Source organism: Psammomys obesus, unplaced genomic scaffold (assembly GCF_907164565.1).
Source record: "Psammomys obesus unplaced genomic scaffold, mPsaObe1.curated_primary_1811, whole genome shotgun sequence".
NCBI classification, from domain to species: domain Eukaryota; kingdom Metazoa; phylum Chordata; class Mammalia; order Rodentia; family Muridae; genus Psammomys; species Psammomys obesus.
In genome coordinates, this window is record NW_026585504.1 from 3,948,641 (window position 1) to 3,967,489 (window position 18,849).

Consider the following 18,849-nt stretch of genomic DNA (forward strand, 5'->3'; position numbering starts at 1 on the left):
AAAAAAAAAAAAAAAAAAAAAAAAAAAAAAAAAAAAAAAAAAAACAATTAAGATCTGGAGAAGACAGGAACTCCACAAGGAGAGCAACAGAACCAAAAAATCTGAGCACAGGGGTCTTTCCTGAGACTGATATTCCAACCAAGGACTATGCATGGAGATAACCTAAGACCTCTGCACAGATGTAGCCCATGGCAGTTCAGTATCCAAGTGGGTTCCATTGTAATAGGAACAGGGACTGTCTCTGACATGAACTGATTTGTCTGCTCTTTAATTACCCCCCCCCCCTTAGGGGGAAGCAGCATTACCAGGCCACAGAAGACAACGCAGCCACTCCTGATGAGACCTAATTGACTAGGATCAGAAGGAAGGAAAAGAAATCCTCCCCTATCAGTGGACTTGGGGAGGGGCTGGCATGCAGAGGATGGAGGAAAAGAGGGATTGGGACTGGAGGAAGGAGAGAACCACAGGGGGGATACAAAGTTAATAAAGTATAATTAATAAAGAAAAAAATTTTAAAAAAAGGTAAACATTACCTACTGATGAGATGGCTCAACGGATGCAGCTGCCTACAGCTAAATCTAAGCAACCAACTTTGATCATATATATATGAACATCTAGCATTCACTTCCTTCAAGTCGGGCTTTAATATTTCTATGGTATTCTTTGGCATATTATCCCTCATTTCATTTTCATTCTGGGTGTATTTATTGGTTAAATATTTATTATAAAATACTGATTTTTTTTTTTTTTTTTTTTTGGTTACTCAATGTTCACCACCCTTTCTGTATGTATACGTAGGTGTCGGGAGCAGAGGTTGATGCTGAATGACTTCAGTCTATTTTTCTGAGACTAGATCTATGAACTGGCTCACGAGTCCAGGCTGGCCAGTGAGCATCAGGAAACTAACTGCCTCTCTCCCACACTCACCCAGTGTTAGGGTTGCAAATGAACCACACTTGGCTTTTTATAAGAGGATCTGAATGTAGGTCCTCAAGCTTTACCAACTAAGCCACCTCCCCAACTCAGTTTTTGAGTATGTTTTGTTTTATACATTTTTCATCCCTCAGGTTTCCTGGAAACTAATTGTCAATCAGTGGCTATCACTACATGAGTGCTTATACATGCTAGCGTGTTTGTTAGCTATCTGTTTGAAGGGTGCTCTGGCTAGAGGTCCAATTCCGTATGAAGCCTCTCCCAGAACATGGTGAATTCTGATCTCACCGGCCCTGTCTCCTTGAAGCAGACTGCAGGGAATTCCCTAGCGTGTACGCCATCTTTTCCAAACCAATGCTTCTGAATGTGCTTCCTCTTTTGAACTCAGCAACTCGAGGGGGCCTAATGAAGACTGCTTCTGCCTACTGCTGCGGTGCAGGTGAGGTGTTCCTTCACCTTCTGCAGGGCGGGTTCAGGCTCAGGAACGGCATCGGTGAGGCACAGGGGCAAGAACACCTTAAATGCACAGTAGTAGGCTAGTTTTATTTTACAAACTACTCATCAGCCTTTATGTAATTCTGTAAGCTATTTTTCAGATAGGACTTCTACTTAAGTTAGTAAATTTCTACTACTTTCAAATGAGAAGCCAAGTCAGACCCACTGCCCATAACCATAAAGTTGAAAAGAATGAGTAGTTTTTGTGACCTAAAGATTTTATGAAATTCAAACTTTAATGTTTGGAATAGTTTCACCAGAACACACAGTCATTTGTTTATGTATTATCTGAACGTCTGCTAGACATCTGAGATATAAAACTTAAGAAATACAAATAAAAATATGACAAGTCAAAAGTATAAATATTGTTTATGTTATTTAGATAAAATAATGGAAACTATTTTTAGCCTTCTGGATAAATTATAAGTATATTTTTTTTCTGTTATAGAAGTTGTATCATTTTCAGAACTCTTATTTTCGGTTGTTATAGTTAAGATGATTTTAAACCACAGGAGAACCTGACTTGGTAAAGTCTGTTATGTAGTTTGAAGCTGGTAAATCTTTGGTCCTTTTTTCAAGAGGTAACCCTGGTCATTCAGTGATCCAATGAAGTTTTCAAAATCAGCAACCTAAAAGCAAGCAGTAAGAGTCAGTCAGTAATATGCCAAATATGACTTTTACATCAATATCTAAACAGACATATACCTAACAAGTTTCCCTGCCAAGTAAAATAGCATATGCTTCCTACAGCAGTCCAATAAACAAAGAATCCTTTGTTTTAGCTAAAGACCCAACTTAGACTGGCTTTTTTTTTTTAATTTTTTTATTTAACTTTTATTAATTACACTTTATTCATTTTGTATCCCCCCATAAGCCCCTCCCTCCTCCCTAGACTGGCTTTCGAAGTTGCAGTCTCACATCTAAACTACTTCTGACGTTTAAAGTTCAATTACAAGTTTCCACCAGAACTCCAAAGTAGGAGCAGCAGGTGGGATTACATCTATTCAACAAATGAAAAATCATAGTCATCTTGACTAGCCACAGGACAGTCCAGAATAGTCAGAGCCCAAGAGTTGCTCAACAAACAAACAAACAAACAAACAAACAAACAAAATCCCCCCAACACCTTTGAGAAGAGTTAACAATCTTAAAATTATAAAGTGATGGACTCATGGACATGGTTGTGCTCGCCCTTTACTCCTGGCACTCAGGAGGCAGAGGTAGAGACAGGTGGAACTCGGAGTTCAAGGCTAGCCTGGTCTGCAAAATTCCAGGACAGCCAGGGCTGCACAAGAAACCAGCTAGAAAAATAAACAAACAAAATAAGTGGTTTTGTTCTATTAATGAAAACCCTCTGATACAAAATATGACCTGTTAAGTATTTACGTTATCATACCTGAATGTTTAGTTCTTTGGCAATCTGACGAAGTTGATGAAATTGAAATATATTATTGTAAGTTCTTTCAGCAATGCTGTTGAGAGCAGATATGAATCTTTTTGCTGTTGACCGGTTGCTCATTCCAGAGCCGTGCTGGGATCGTTCAAAGTCCAGGTTCCCAAATTCATCTGAGTAAGTTCCTAGCATGCTTAAAGATGGAGAAGAAAGGATTATTTCATGTGATATGGCTACAGAAATTTTTAGGCTGGGCTTCCAAGTCATAATCGATGTTTGGGAGTGGCTGTGAGACTTATTTAGCTATTCTGAAACTCATTATAATATAGATTGACATAAAAATATTTTGAACACAATTATTGTTTAAAACAAAAACAAAATTTGTGGCAGTACATGCCTGCAATCCCAGCCCTCAGAAACTAAGGCATAAGATCTTCCTTGAGTTTAAAGACAGCCTGAAATACTTTAACATATACCAAGGCTGGTCAGGGCTATGGAGGGACAGTCTATCTCAAAATACCAAAACAAAATTATAAACATGAAATGTAAAAATGTACAGTTAAAAACCAGTATTATAAACACTAAAGTCAGGGCTGGAGAGATGGCTCAGAGGTTAAGAACACTGGAAGTTCTTCTAAGGGTCCCGAGTTCAATTCCCAGCAACCACATGGTGGCTTACAACCATCTATAATGAGATCTGGTGCCCTCTTCTAGCTTGCAGGCACACATGCAGGCAGACTGCTGTACAAACAAACAAACAGCAAAGTCATTCTTTCTGATTTATAAAACTAAAATTTCCCAACATGGTATTTTAGGCTTTCCTAGGTAAAGGTGTGTTATTTCCTACCACAGCATCCACAAAGAAAAGATGTTTCAAAGTACTGAAGGGCTGGAGAACGTGGCTAGGATCACACGCTGCTCTTGCAGGGGACCAGGGTTTTAAAGCACTCACATAGCAGCTTATTAGCACCTGTAATTCCATGTGATTCTGTTGGTATAATGTTCTTGTGGAATGTATACGCCTTATCCTTGTTCCTTGACAGGTTGATTTCTCTCCCCCACTATCTGGTTTCAATCTGGACCTGTCTCAAGTTTGTACAAAAATGCCACCATTTGTTTTCTGTATTGTCAATAAAACAACCAGCCAATGCTGAGCAATGGAGAGAATAGGGTGGGACATCCTGGTCTGGAGGGGAGGAGAAAGAAGCGAGTGGGAGGAGTCATAGAGGAGAGATGAGCAGTAGAGGACTTGGAACCAAGAGGAGAGATAAACCGGACCCTAAGATATGTCTAAAAGCAAGTATAACGTGGAAAATTGGAATGGAAGGAAACTATGTGGGCCTGGAGGTTTAGGATGGAGTAACTATTGCCCAGCATTGTGCTCTAGTTAATTAAACCAATCCTAGTCTCTGTGTGGTAATTTGGGTATACAGCTGGTTTAGGAATAACTGTTTAACTAAAAGATAAATCAACACTAAATATTAATACTCAACAACAGGATTCCATTCTCTACTCTGCCCTCTTGAGGGCACTGTGCATGTGGTACACAGAGATATGGACAGGAAAACCACCCATGCCAAAAATCTTAGAAACAAATATTCTAGAAATAAACTCAGTTTGTGCTGACTGACAGTAGTGACACTAACCATACTTTTCTTCTGTCTCATTTTTACAGACTCACCAAAAAAGGGAAATAAGCATTTGACAGTTTGGACTGGAGCCTGCAAACACCCATCACAGATGGAATTAACCTGTAATCCAGCTCTACTGCTGATTCCCACCTGTACAATGGGACATAAAATCCCAATTTTTTTACTCAGAAATTATCAAATATGTATTGGTAACCAGTTAGAGCAGGGTAGTGAACAAAACAAATGTAATCACTGTTCTTAAGGAGTCCTTTGGAATGATCTTGACAGGTAGGATCTGTCCCTTGAGTTGATAAGAAACTGTACAGACAGAACTGTGCACAAACTGTGCACAGGAGCACCTGACAGTGAGGTCTACCCTGATGCTACCTTCAGGCTTAATCCACCTGCACTGTGAAATAAATTGATGTCCCTTTATTACCAGAAATGCTTTGAGTTACTGACAGAGAGTAATTACACTTGCTTACCACAGGCATCCTCCAGAAACCTCGTGCCTGGGGAATTATAATTATTCCCTGTTACAGATGAGGACAGCTTTGGCACGTAAGGATGAAGAATGACTTCCAAATGTTACATTTTCAATGAGTGACACCTGGGATTTTAATCATGCTACCTTGTTTCCATTTGAAAAACAGGTATTTGAGCCATATGACCTACTTGCCTGAAGTGGAGGAGCGCAAGTGGAGGGGCAACCTAATCTCAGCAGGTGGCTCTATTCTTCTTTCTATAATATTTTCAAGTTTGTAAGAATACTCACATAAACTGCTTACTAAATAAAAACGTTTACTTTTCAAAAAATGTGCAAGTATGTACATGCTAATTCAGATGAGCTATGTCAGGGTTGAGGTTTTTCTTGCTCAGGCTTCTGCTTCCCACTTCAGAGTGCAATTTTACAGGTGTAACACCACATTAGTGGTGGTTTCAATGAAACAGAAGCAGTAGGGACTGGAAAGGGCAAACTTTTTTAGAGTGTACATTAGAATTAATGAAGGACATTTAATACCGCGTGCCAGCCAGGATTCCGGGCTCTGGAAAAGCGGTGGTGAGATGAGGTCCTTGTTCTCACAGCCTAGGGAAGTATGGTTAGTCGAAGAGATCTGAGCCTGATGTGTTTAGCCAGCTCCCCATCTCTCATCATGCTAGGTGACTCTAACCACTGAGAATCCAACTATTCTCTCCCCTTGTTGCTGACACAACAATTAGAGAAGTTCTCCTTCCACAGACTGCCTATAGAAGCAGGAAACAAGCTGCAGATCGTTGCTCCAGCCTTAGGGGACAGCAGGGTGCCCTTCTACCCAAAAGCAGAGGGAAGGAGCCAGGGATGGGCCAGAACTATCCTAAGCACATCGAGGTGAGTCTCCGACTGGGGAAGGGAGAAAATGATCATCAGCTCCATGCTCCCGACCAATGAGAAGGACAGCACCGAGTGCGGGACCCTAAAACTTCTTTGTACTTCAGTTTACGGTATGAGTCAGAGAAAGAGATCTCTGCAGTCTCGTCTCCACACGGGTAAATGTGGCACAGAAGACAGTGCGCACTAGCACTGGCCCACCATTACTGTGTATACACATGCCACACACAAGCGTGGAAGTCAGAGGGCGACTTGTGGAGCTGGTTCCTTCCACATTTATACTGTTGCAGGAATCAAATCATCCGATTTGTACGCCAAGTACTTTTTCTGCACTGAGCCCCTTGTGGCCTCTGGTGTAACTTGCCATGGCAGCCTCAAGTTGGACTGTAGAAGTCTTGTTCTTCAACTATATAGAACTGCTATTCAGGGTCAGAGAGGAACTGGCAAAGCACCCTGATTGACATGAAGCAAACTCAGGATCTATACAACCTACCTTTGAAGACATAAAAACACCAAAAGGAAGGACGGAAAGAAGAAAGGAGATAGAGAGAAAGGACAAGGGGGAGGGGAGGAAGATGGGGGAGGGCGATGAGAAAAAAAAAGAGAAAGGAAAAAAACAGAATACTACCACAATTAAGGGGCCAGGAGGGTGACTGAGCAGGTACAGGCGTTGCCAAGTTTGACACTAGTTCAATCCCTGGGACCCATGCAGAGGAGGGAAAGACCTGACTTCCAGACGTTGCCCTCATGCAAAATACTGAAGTGCTAATCTTACCTATGTTTCATAATTTCAATGATATCTTCAGCATCTTCTTTAGTTGCTTCCTCTCTCAATTCTAACCTTGCCCGTGCCTACAAAAGAAAACAATGACAGGGCCTTTTCTGAGACTGACACTCAACCAAGGACCATCTATGGATATAACCTAGAACTTCTGCTGGGAAGTGGCCCGTGGTAGCTCAGTAACCAAGTAGCTTTCCAAAGCAAGGGGAACAAGGACTATTTCTAACAGGATCTCAAGGGCAGGCTCTTTGTCCCCCCCCCCCCCCCAGGGGAGGAGCAGTCCTGTTAGGCCACAGAGGAGGACTTTGCAGCCAGCCTTGAAGATACCTGATAAAACAGGGTCAAATGGAGGTCCTCCCCTATCAGGGGACTTGGAAAGGAGCAGGGAGGAGACCAGGGAGGGAGTTGGGGAGGGGGAGGGAATGAGGGAGCGGGATACAGCTGGGACACAGAGTTAACAAATTGTAACTAAAAATAAAAAAAAAGAAAAAAAAAGAAAACAATGATTTTAAGATAAAAGATAAATAAATACTTTCACCATGTGTGCCAGTGCTTGTATTTAAACTTAGTCATTGCATAAGGAGGGCTGGGGCGTGAATATGATTAAAATACACTGCATACGTGATGCAATTCTTGAAGAAGAGAAAAAGGTTTTAAAAATCAGAAAAGTGCACAAATAGCTGCACAGCTGAAATTGACTTTTACCTACTAATATGTTTTCTGAGTGTTCAATCAGAAGATTTGGCTATGAAAATGTGTTTTTTCCTTGCCTTTTACTTTCAGGAAATCAGATTATTTGAAGTAAAGTAACAGAGGAATCAATCATTTTAGGATCAAAAGAACCTTAACGTCCAGCAGAGCTAACTTTAACTGCAGCAGTACTTGGAGCATAGGCAGTGTGACAAACAGTACTGTTCTGAGAAAGGCTGCCTCCGCCTGTCAAGTCACAGGCAAGACACTCGACATAGTCCACATTCCCATATGCCAAGGATTCTAGGTAACCTAACCACTTTTCAGACACTTCAGGAAAGTACAGTGTCATTAAAAAAACTATTGCTTGGCACAACTGGTCCTATGCCTAGAAAAAAATCTGTACCTTTAATATATTACAAAAGTGACTAAATCCTCCAAAAAACCTTTTATTCACCCATTTTTAATGTCTGCTAGAGGACAGTAAAACTGATTAAAGGAGAAATCACAGTGTAATACATACAAGTGCGCCCCCCCACACACACACCCATGCACCCTCTCTTACAGTACTGGAGTCTGAACCTAGAGCCTTGCACATGCTGAGCAAGCACTGAAGAACACTGAAACTCTGTTGCTTTTTACTTTGAGACAGGTCTCATACAAAGTAGCTAGTCTGGCCTTGGACTCTCACTCTGAAGTCCAGGCAGGCCTTCAATTTGCAATTTTCCTGCCTCAGCATCGAGTACCTGAGCTTACAGGCTTGTGTTACCAGGCTAGGCTCCTCTCTTCCTCCAGCCACAGCAGCATGAGTGTAAGGAATGCAAACCTCTGTCAGACGGATCAAAGACTCCAGCTGCCGGGTGGTGATGGGCGAGCTGCCCGTGCGCTGGCTCTGTTTGCGAAGCTCCAGGTAGAAGTCCTGAAGCACCTGAGCAGCTTCTGTGGCTATCCTTGGGTGGACATACTGCCGCGCATAACCGACATACTTCCTCAACAGCTGGTGTGGAATCGGATCTATCTTTTCTCCAGGAGCCACCTGAGAGGTTGAGAGGTTGAAAAAAATGGATAACAAATACTAGCTTGTTTAAGTAAGTAAAAAGTTCCAAAGCCTTTCCAAATAAGCCAAATACTATGGTTATAGTTCCAATCACCTTAGATCAACAGTTCTTAACCCTCCTAATGCTGCAACCTTTTAATACAGTTCCTCATGTTGTTGTGACCCACCCCAACCATCAATTTATTTTGATGCTACTTCATAACTAATTTTGCTAATGTTATAAACTGTAATGTAAATATCTGATATGCAACCCCCAAAGGAGTTGTGGCCCACAGGCTGAAATCTACTACCTTAGATGATTCCAAAGTACCATATAAACGTCTAGGGATGGGGAGGAAGGCGAATCCTATTGGGAGGGAGTGCTGAGGTTTACATCCAGAGCCCTGTGCATGCTAAGCTCATTATACCACTATGACATACTTGCAGTCCCCATCACACACTGAACTTGCACATGTAAGTAGCTGAAACTCAGGGATTAAGGAACATGTATACCTTCAGTCTTTCTGATAACGGTTTCTCAGAAACCACTTCAAGTACAGAAGTGTTTGAATCTTGACTGAGCGCACGAGCTACTGTGGCACTGCTAACTGCACTCTGCTTCCCAGCTCTTATTGCAATCACATGTTCAGAGAGTAAGTGGTCATGCTGTTCATTTGGCGTATCTAACAAGATAAAGACCAAATCGAATCTGGACAGCAGGGCACTCCCCATCCTAGGAGCAGGAAAGAAAGAAGAAGCGATGTTTGGAATCAAAACAGAAAACCTAAACAGCTGTTTATTTGTTTACCAGTTCTCCCCTGCAGAACTTCTAAAACCAAGCTTTAGGTTAAAGAAATAAGCGTTCAGTACAGCTACATGTTCCAGCTCTTCACCACATGCAGGACAGCTGCTGTATGTACTCTATGCCTGGTAGCTGTGGGTGTGGTCGTTCTCACACACCAAAGCCACTAAGCTACATGCTGTCACTGGCACTGTTTTTTCAAGATTTAAGCCCATTTCTGTACATACACTGGAGACTAACCATTCATACACATGAATGGGACTATCCATTCATACACTCAATTATCTTTTCCTTACTGAATCATAGAATACAGATTTGAAGAGACTTACTTTAAATTCTCAGAAACTGTTTTGGCTTTATTGTAGTGTCCTCCAACTGGATTTGCAGCAGCAATAATGGAAGTTCTTGCAGGGAGGCTGCAAACTACACCAGCCTTAGCAAGGCTAATACTCTGCTGTTCCATGGCTTCTAACAAGGCTTGATGCTGGTTCCCCATTTTATCAAATTCATCTATTCCACAAATGCCTACAAGCACAGTAGAAAAATAGACAAAAATGTCTTTCTCTGGCAGAAGTTACTATACAATCATTATTTCCATGTTTCTACAATTTGAAATTACCAAATGTCAATGAGAACTGCCATTTGTTTTTTACAGCAAATGATACATGTGTGTCTTATTACTAAGCTTGTGGCCTTATTTCTTCACCACTTTCCGTGGGTAACACACTATGTGGTAGCTCCGTAAATGAAGATACGCAAGTCTTAAACTACATCAAGACTTAAGCACTTAGGTAAGACACAAACATCCAAGAAGTGTACTTCCCAAACCACATACGATGTGCAGGATTGCTGAGCAGTGGTGGCGCACACCTTTAGTCCCAGTGCTCAGGAGGAAGAAGCAGGTGGATCTCAGAGTTCGAGGCCAGCTTGTACTACAGAGGGGCTCCCAGGATAACTGGCACTACACAAAGAAACCCTGTCCTGAAAAAAAATAATAACAATATGCAGGATTATATAGTAGCTTTCACATATAAGGAATGAAAGAGCTCAAGAAAAGACGCTCTTTGAGCTGAGTCTCTGGGCAGACGGTAGGCAGCATGATCCGGGTGGCTCCACAGTCAGCTCAAACAAGGCTCAGGAACTCAGGAACAGGAAGTACTGATGGCACATGCAGAACTCACAGCGCTACCACCGAAGGCTTTTTGAGTACCAGGAATGTTACTCCTAAAGCACAAGTAACCGGGAATCCCACTTCTCCACACGTTAGGGGAGTCTGTGGAGGGCTTTTCCCTGGCTGACCCCACCTGGACTCTATGGCCACGTAATCCCTGCCAGCTACGCAAACAAAAGTAGCTGCTCCTTAGCTTGTCTACACCTCAAGACCTATAGATGTATTTTTGTGATGCTACTTCTAAGTTCCTACATCACAAAACCAATTACTCTGTATGTTGTGTTTACTTTATTTTTTATCTCTACAACTGCCCGAAGATTAGTTACTTAGAACTTTGCTCTTTTCTTTTGTATTCATTGACGCTACTGCAAGCCTTTACTATCTATCCTCTCATTTGGCAGGGTCAGTTTTGTAAACTGCTCGATTTTGTTTGTTTTTGTTGTTGTTTATTTTTTGAGTCAGGGTTTCTCTGTAGCCCTGGATGTCCTGGAACTAGCTCTATAGACCAGGCTGGCCTTGAACTCAGAGATCTGTCTGCCTCTGCCTCCCAAGTGCTGGGGTTAAAGGTAGGCGCCACTACTGCCTGGTGATCAACAATTTTTTTTCTAATATCCTTATCCCATTTTGTTTCATTAAATTCATGTTCTCATTAAACATTTCATGGGGAATTTTCGTTTGTTGCTTGGATTTCAGTTTTTCTCAGAGAACTTTTACTGCCCACTACTGGCTTGCTTTTTTTTTTTTTTTTTTTTTTTGGTCTGGTACCTGTAGAGGCCAAAAGAGGGCCTCAGCCCTCCTGCACCTGCAGCTTAGGTTTTCATGTGCATGCTGTGAGCTGAACCTGGGTCACCTGGAAGAGCAGCAAATGTTAAGTGCTGAGCCATTCCTGCACCACCGTTATAAAGCACAAACTTGAAACAAGTAACAATCCTCAACTCTCTTGCCTGTTTTAATAGAAATGTTAAGTCACAAAATTTAATATTTAAACTTTTTCTGGCTATTTCAACAGATGCTGAAGAAAAATACTATTTTTTAAAGCTTTATATTTTGTTTCTGTTGTACTTGTAAAATCCCTTCTACCCATCTTTATAGTGCTGTTTAGTCTCATAATGTTTAGTTTTTTTAAATATACGTGAGCCATGGCACTGACTTACTGTTTCACACCTTAAATCCCATTAGCTGTTTATATAGCTAAACCTCTACCACCTCCAACTTCTAATGAAGACAGGCTGGCAGTCTGGCACTTAGTATCCTCACCTGTATTATTCCCTTCACCTGCTAGCTCAGGAAAAGCACTGCTCCTTCCGACGAACACCAGGTGAACGTCTGTTTTAGTGGAGATTTGCTGATTGTACACCAGTGCTATGTCCCACACATGCAGAACAGCACCAAAAAAGATGAAATCTCCTTGCCCTTGGGAAGCTTACATTATACCTGGCCCACAAGAGACAGACCATTGAAAAGGTCATGATAATCGCTATGGAAAGAAAAGGTAGCCAGCTAAGGAGAACAGATTCTGCCACTGAAGAAGGTTGAGGTAAAGTTAACTACAGTAAACCATTTAAAGTCACAGCTCTAAACCCATGGGGCAAACCTTCTGGAGCAAACGATGGCATCCATCTTCTCTCCTGTTTCAAGGTAACTAGAACTATTTTATGCTAAGTAACGGTAATGCTCTCAACAAGTACTCACTCGGCAAGGTACACACATCCACACTAGGCCACGGGAAGGAGGTCATCCACAGGAATCGTCCAATCTGACTCCATAAGGAACTTACCATAAAACTTCAAAACAAACGATCACAAATTGACAGGAGTTATGAAGGAGGAGGGTATCGGGAGCCATTCTGTTAAAGGAGCTCATTAGGCAGGTGGCCTTTTGGAAGGTATTTTGCATGGTCTGTACCATGAAGCACCCCAGAACTGCTTCCAACTTCTGATAACCCTGTCATTTGTGCATTGCTGCATCTCTCTAAAATCTGGCACGGTGTAAACCATCATTTTCTGCGAATTAACCCACTCTGATTGAACAAACTTCCTACAGGATCTTTTTGAAGATGTGCTGCTGTTCTGATTGAATTAATTCTTGATTATGGAATTCCTGATTTGATTCAAACAATTTTAAAAGTTAAATTATTTTTGAATTTCTTAAACAATTTTAGAAAGTTTATGGCTGCAATATATAAACCCTCCAGATGCCTCACTAGGAAACAGGCTTAAGGCAGATTTGTAGACTCAGATAGCCTCCACTCATGAATCCTGGTATACACCATAAATATAGGCACATTGGTTTAAACTTCCCATGAACCTAAATTATAATGGGGCTACCAAGCAATGTATAAGTACAAACCTTAATGTCAAAATATATACAAACTGTTCTGTTGTAACTCCTTATGCCTTGTCACTTTATGGCATTATATACTGTCATTTTAAATTTACTTTGTTTCTTGGAATGAAGGACAGATAAAATTACTGGCCTGAACTCATAATAAACTAAGAGATAGCTGGAAAATGTATAGCCAGGTCAGCCCTAATTGAAAAGACATATGCTCTTGTAACTTTTGGACCCTGTTAACCTGTAGGCCTTGTCAAACTTTGTCACTCTGAACTCACCATGAACTTATGTAATGGATACACACATAGGAAATATTTAGTTTTAACATACTGTATTTTATTGTAACCTATTGTATTTTAGAACTCATCTGTTCTTGTGATTAACTGCCTTTTTGACTATGAGGTAATTTCTTTTCTGAGAGCTCTGTCTCAGAGATATAAAGCTATGACAGTACAATAAGGTAAGCAGAACCCCAATGGCAGAAGCCCAGTGGTAGAAGCCTGCTGGAATTTATTTCATCCATGAATTGTAAATATGTATATAAATGTGTATTTACATGTAAATATGTCCATCTCTCTGTTTTTTTGTACATGTTACATGAGTGTATGTCAATTGTATGTATGTAAGGAGCTCCTCTTGTATAGTTCATTAAATGTGTGTATGAATATGTACATGTCTATATGTCTGACTGTTTGTCTATATATACACGTATGGGCTGACACTATGGAAGTGGCAGTCTAAACTTGCGGCAGTTTCTGCAGAGGAGCTGCTAGCTAAAATCAACATCATCTCATATGTAAGCTTGTGGGAATTAGTTGAAGTTGAAGTTTTTAGTTTCATCACCCTTTCCCTTGAGAGTGTGTACATGAATGGTCTTTGCTTACTTTCTCTCCTCTTTTCTTTTCTTACTGATTTACAAGTAAGTTAGCAGATTCAGGATCTATCAGCCTAAGATAAACAGGAAAAGTTTACTTTAGCTTGCGGAAGCCTCCAGGAACAGCAGGCTGCTCATATGCAGAAGCTAATCTTAGATCAAAGAACTCTTTTTCAACCCCCTTGCAATTTTGGCTAAAAGCTGCTTTTTACAGTCCTGGTTTTAGGAGAAAAGTTTAAGTTTTTCTCCTTAGCAGCAGTGTAGCCAGTCCCAAGACCTAGAAAAGGAATCCCCTGTTTCTTCTTTCAATCATGATTGGCTGCCTGAGCCAACAGTTCAAGCAACTCAAATCCTGCCCTGGACCCTGGAACCTTGCCAAGACGGAGAGAGACACTGGCAAGAGAACTTTAAAAGACTTTACCAGGGGGCTGGAGAGATGGCTCAGCAGTTATGAAGACTTTAACAGAAGGGGATAGAAACTATCCACATTTTATCTGATTATTTAATTTTGACATATTTGCCATAAGATTCTGAAAATGACTGACATCAGTTTCAATTATATAATAGAAATAAAAATGATAACACTATATTTTCAATTATTGACACTCATGGTTAATTTCCTGGTGGGACAGTGCTGTGTTTGAAATAACTCACAAACTAAAATGCCTCTCCTTCCAGCACTTAGCTGGCAGAGGCGATAGGATTACCTCTTGAGGCAACTGACCTACTCAGAAAGACCACTGCTTTAAGAATTTTTTAAGCCCCAGAATCATTAGTCTCTTTGGTGTCTCACCTTGGTCACCAAGTACCAGGGCACCAGCTTCCAAAGCAAAATCTCCAGAGGAGCTGTCTTTTGAAAGAGTCACAGTCAGACCAGAGCTGGTGGTGGTATTTCCACAAACATACACGCCACGTGGCGCCACATTGCATGCCGCCTATTAAAAACAAAAGGTTTAAAAAACATTCAGAAGGCTGGAAAGACGGCTGAGTGAGTAAGTTTTTGTCATGCAGCATGAGAACCTAAGTTTGGACCCCAGGCTCCCTTGTAAAGGCTGGACAAAGCTGAAACATACAAAGTCCATAATCCCAGCACCGCAGGAGTAAAAACAGGAAGACCTTGGGGACTTGCTGGTCAGACAGTCTACCCAAAACAATAAGCTCCAAAGTTTAGTGAGAGACTCCACTTCAAAAAATAAGGTGTAGAATGAAAGAGGAAGAAACGTGACGACTGCCTGCCTACACACAATAACATACACACAGGCACACACAGGCAGGCGCACACACACACACACACACACAGGCACACGTACACCAGTAAAAAAAGAATCCACTGACCATCATAGTCAAAGGCTCAAATTCAGGGGTTTTGCATATGGTAAGAAAGTGCTCTATCCCTGAACTACAACCCATTTTCTCCGCTAGTCTTCTTTGGTTTCGATGTATATGGTGTACACCACAAAGTGCTGATGCCCACAGAAGCCAGAAGAGGGCACTGGAGCTGGTGATTCTGAGACACCTGACCTGTGTACTAGAAACCACACTCGGGTCCTCTGGAAGAGCAGCAAATGCTTTTAACTGCTTAGCCACTTTTTTTCTTCCTGTGACAGGAGTCTCATGTAGCTGAGGCTGTCCTCAAACTCACTGTACGGTACAGAGGATGACCTGAAGTGCTGGTTTTACAGGAGCTCACCACCACAGTAGTCTTTCTGTGTGGGCAGCCAAGCACTCTATCAACTAAGCCACATTCTCAGCCCTCTTGGTTAGTCTTTTTTGAGAAGTCTTGCAATGCTCTGAGAGTGGGTGGTTTCCTAAGTGGCTAAAAGAAAGTAGAAATATAAATTTAATGCATACTTAACATTAATTCCTCTTAATGCTAATCTAATCTTTTAAAAACTTGGCCTCTAATCTCATCACTTTTAAAATTGTTTTTGTTTTGCAGATGCGCACATTCCGTGGAAGGGACGACTATCTTCCTCTTTCTCCACTTTTGGTGGAGGTGTGTCTGTGTATGCGTGTATGCGTGTATGCGTGTGTGTGTGTGTGTGTGTGTGTGTGTGTGTGTGTGTGGCCTGTGCGGCTCATGACTGTCTTCCTCCATCACTTTCTACTGTTTTGAGGCAGAGCAGCTCACTGAGGCAGAAGCTCAGCACTGAGCCAGGCTGGGATCAGTAAGCTTTGAGGATCGGCCCCACCTGCACTGGGGTTGCAGGCATGTGCGGCCAGGCCCCGCTCTTCTCATGGGTGCTGGCTGCTCTTACCCAGTGCGCCACCTCTTCAGCCTCTCTTTTCACTTTTATTGTAAACTTCATTTACAACTGCCTCAGACACCGGGCTGCTGCAAGTGCTGGGAATAGATTAAAGTAGGCTCTTCTGGACAAAGAGGCCCAAACAATGATGCAATGCTTTAAAGGGCCTAAAATGACTGCTTAATATTCAGCCACAAGGAACAAAGATGACATGTGAAGGATGGTGGGGTGACAATGGAATGGCAGGATTGAAGCAGTCCTGTCTGCACTTCAGGACGGCCTTTGGGCCACTGCATATGCACAAGCACTAGCTTCAAGCTGCCTCGTCCATCTCCAAAGATAGCTGTGATATACAACCAGATCGCCCAACTGCTGGACAACATTCAGCAACCTCAGGACTGACTACCACTCACCAAAGCCCCAGGTAGTCCTTGGTAAGAAAGGAGCATCCTTAAGAAGGACCTACTAGGTATTACTCTGAAAAAAATCACAAGCTTTCCAACAAATAGTACCTTCTAGAGCCATCATGAACCTAAGAGGGAAACACCAGCAGGCTCCGGCTGGCAGAGATGGATTCTTCAGTGGCTAAAATCTGACCGGTCAGAGAAGCTGCTTTGCTTTGGATTCAGAGGAACAGTAGAGATAAACACAGACAGACGTATACCTTTACCAGAATATTCTGAGGCGTAATAAGATGCTTATGTTCTTGTATGGAGAGAATGCATGACCCAGCTTTATTTCCTTCATTATCTGTTCATTGCTGTAGTCACATCACAATAGACTAGCAAAGCATTACTAGGGGCAATAATGGAGTCAGGAAAATAGCATCTCCCATCACAGTTAATATCTCCATAGACCAGGAGGCCTATGTACTCCATGTGGCAGGAAGCTAGCTTGATGTGAAAACTGGCCAGATACACCAAACTCCGTTCCTCTATACCCTAGACAGACTAGATCCTCTGCAACCCAAACGTGTCATGCTTTGAGAAATGTCACCTGCTAATTATATAAGCAAAAGGCAAAATACTAAATAGTTGATTTTCTACCTGCAGCATCTGACTCTTTCCCAAGCCTGGATCTCCAACAATCAGGATGTGTGGGTCTCCTCGAATGGGAATCCTGTTTTTGTCATCTGCATACTTCTGGCTACCGCCAAAAAGGGCTAAAGTCAGACCTGCTTTAACGAGCTCAAGTGTGGAAGAGAACAAGAAGAGAAACGTAAAGATGACTAGCGAGTGGCATTCCCGCATGTTCACAGCACTGGCTTGTCTGGAGATCACCCCCTTTGCAGTGCTGATGGAGCCCAGGGCTAACTGGTGCCTAATTAATCATGCGCTCAGCCCTGAGCTACACCAGCAGCCAGGATGCTTTTTAAACATGACTGAATCTTATTTTATTTTTTACAATAAAGCTGAGAAACAAAGTCACGAATGTCTGCAATCCCAGTGCTTGAGATACGTTTGCAGGACAATTATAGATTCAAGATTACCTGCAGCAACAAAGCGAAAGTCTGTCTCAAAAAGCAAAACTATCTAGAAACAAACTTCTATAGCACAAGTGATTAAAATATTTAAGTCAGCAGTATCTTAGAAATTGCGAAGAACAACTTTGTAAGGCAACAACTTTGTAAGGCAACAATCGATTCCAAAGTGAGACGCACCTATCGTTGTTTAATTTAGCATCTTGTCACCTGAGAGGTGTCTGTGCCAGTAACTACCAGCAGCTTCAGGGGTCTGACTTGCCTCCCACATACTCAACTTAGAGTGCACTGGTTTCAACCTTCCTAATGCTGTGACCCTTTAATACAGGTCCTCATGTTGTGGTGCTCCCCAACCATAAAATGATATCAGTATACAGTACTTCATAACTGTAACTTTGCTACTATTATAAATCATAATGTAAATATCTGATATGCGACGACCCCCCCCCACGTTAAGAACTGCTGTTACAAAGAATGAGGATTCATACGAAAATATTAGTAACTGGTAAGACAACCTCATTACTTTTAAGTATTAATATTGCCAACTTGATATACTTTTGAATGAAACTGAAGTAATATACTTACTTCGTGACCAAAAATGACAGGACAAAGTGAGCTGAAAAACAGAATATACTTTTAAGTTCTAATTTATGTCATAGATTTATTAGATCTACTTTACAATTTGCTTAATTTCCTTTATTTAGTATCCATAGAAGGAACAAATTTTACATCACTCAACCCCATAAATTTTATTCTTATACTAATTTTTTAAGTATTATTTAATCTATAAATGGAAGAATGCTTTAAAATCCATGTGCCTCTGAGAGTACTTGCAAAATAACTTAACGTAATTTAATAAACAGCTGAGCTGACAGAACTAACACTTAAAATGTACTATGATCAGGTTTTCCATGTTCCCAAGTTGTTTTCTTTGAACAGACATTTTAGACCTGTGTAGTAGTGGAAAAGGGCCACCAGTGAGTGAGCTCAGCACAAATATTAGTATTTGAAGGTGGCATAAAATTTCATTTCTTTTCATTTCAATTCAAAAGGTCAAATGAAGAATGTGAATGTAAGGAAAGAGACCTACAAGCACTGGAGAGATACTTCAGCCTGTAGTATGCTTGCTGTGAAAGCATACAGGGTGTCAGACTCCCACCTCCATGTAAAAAGCCAGGTATAGGAGTGAGCACTGGAGAGGTGGAGACAGAAGGATCCTGGTGCTCACTGTCCAGCCTAGCCAACCTCTAAGCTCCAGGTTCGCTGAGAGACAGGCTCAAAACATAAGATGCTTAGTGATGAAAGCACAAGGAACACACTTAATTGTCAACATAATGCATGCACACACATATACCTGCATGACAGAAGAGGGCATCAGATTACATTATATATGGTTATGCTCCACCATGTGGTTGCTGGGAATTGAACTCAGGACCTCTTAAAGAACAAATGGTACACTTAACCACTGAGCCATCTCTCCAGCCACACATATACAAATACAGATACAAACACAGACACACACAGGTACACAGTATTCGCATACAGACATTTTGTAAGCAAGGAACAAATAAAAATCGATAGTAAAGTGTCAATCCTCCTCCTGTTTTAATAAAT

General features: G+C 41.5%; 1 protein-coding gene and 1 long non-coding RNA gene across 4 annotated transcripts in view; one reads left to right on the top strand and one right to left on the bottom strand.

The window, feature by feature from the left end:
- The window catches only part of LOC129676309 (uncharacterized), an 8,360-nt gene extending 2,738 nt beyond the window's left edge, over positions 1-5,622 (top strand). Inside the window, exons 2-4 of one of the 2 annotated variants that reach the window (XR_008720068.1) lie at positions 1,322-1,372; positions 2,887-2,998; positions 4,497-5,622. This is a non-coding gene — a long non-coding RNA (uncharacterized LOC129676309). Of the gene's footprint in view, positions 1-764; positions 1,373-2,886; positions 2,999-4,496 lie in introns of those variants that run through there. The other variant, XR_008720066.1, reaches the window with a different exon arrangement.
- The window catches only part of Mcm8 (minichromosome maintenance 8 homologous recombination repair factor), a 30,991-nt gene continuing 13,523 nt past the window's right edge, over positions 1,382-18,849 (bottom strand). Inside the window, exons 11-19 of one of the 2 annotated variants that reach the window (XM_055606084.1) lie at positions 17,821-17,851; positions 16,802-16,942; positions 14,303-14,444; positions 9,460-9,655; positions 8,842-9,061; positions 8,119-8,328; positions 6,597-6,673; positions 2,825-3,014; positions 1,382-2,057 (exon numbers count right to left, since the gene is read on the bottom strand). In XM_055606084.1, the coding sequence (XP_055462059.1) occupies positions 1,965-2,057; positions 2,825-3,014; positions 6,597-6,673; positions 8,119-8,328; positions 8,842-9,061; positions 9,460-9,655; positions 14,303-14,444; positions 16,802-16,942; positions 17,821-17,851 (1,300 nt within the window). In that variant the 3' untranslated portion in view covers positions 1,382-1,964. The remainder of the gene's footprint in view (positions 2,058-2,824; positions 3,015-6,596; positions 6,674-8,118; positions 8,329-8,841; positions 9,062-9,459; positions 9,656-14,302; positions 14,445-16,801; positions 16,943-17,820; positions 17,852-18,849) is intronic. The other variant, XM_055606171.1, reaches the window with a different exon arrangement.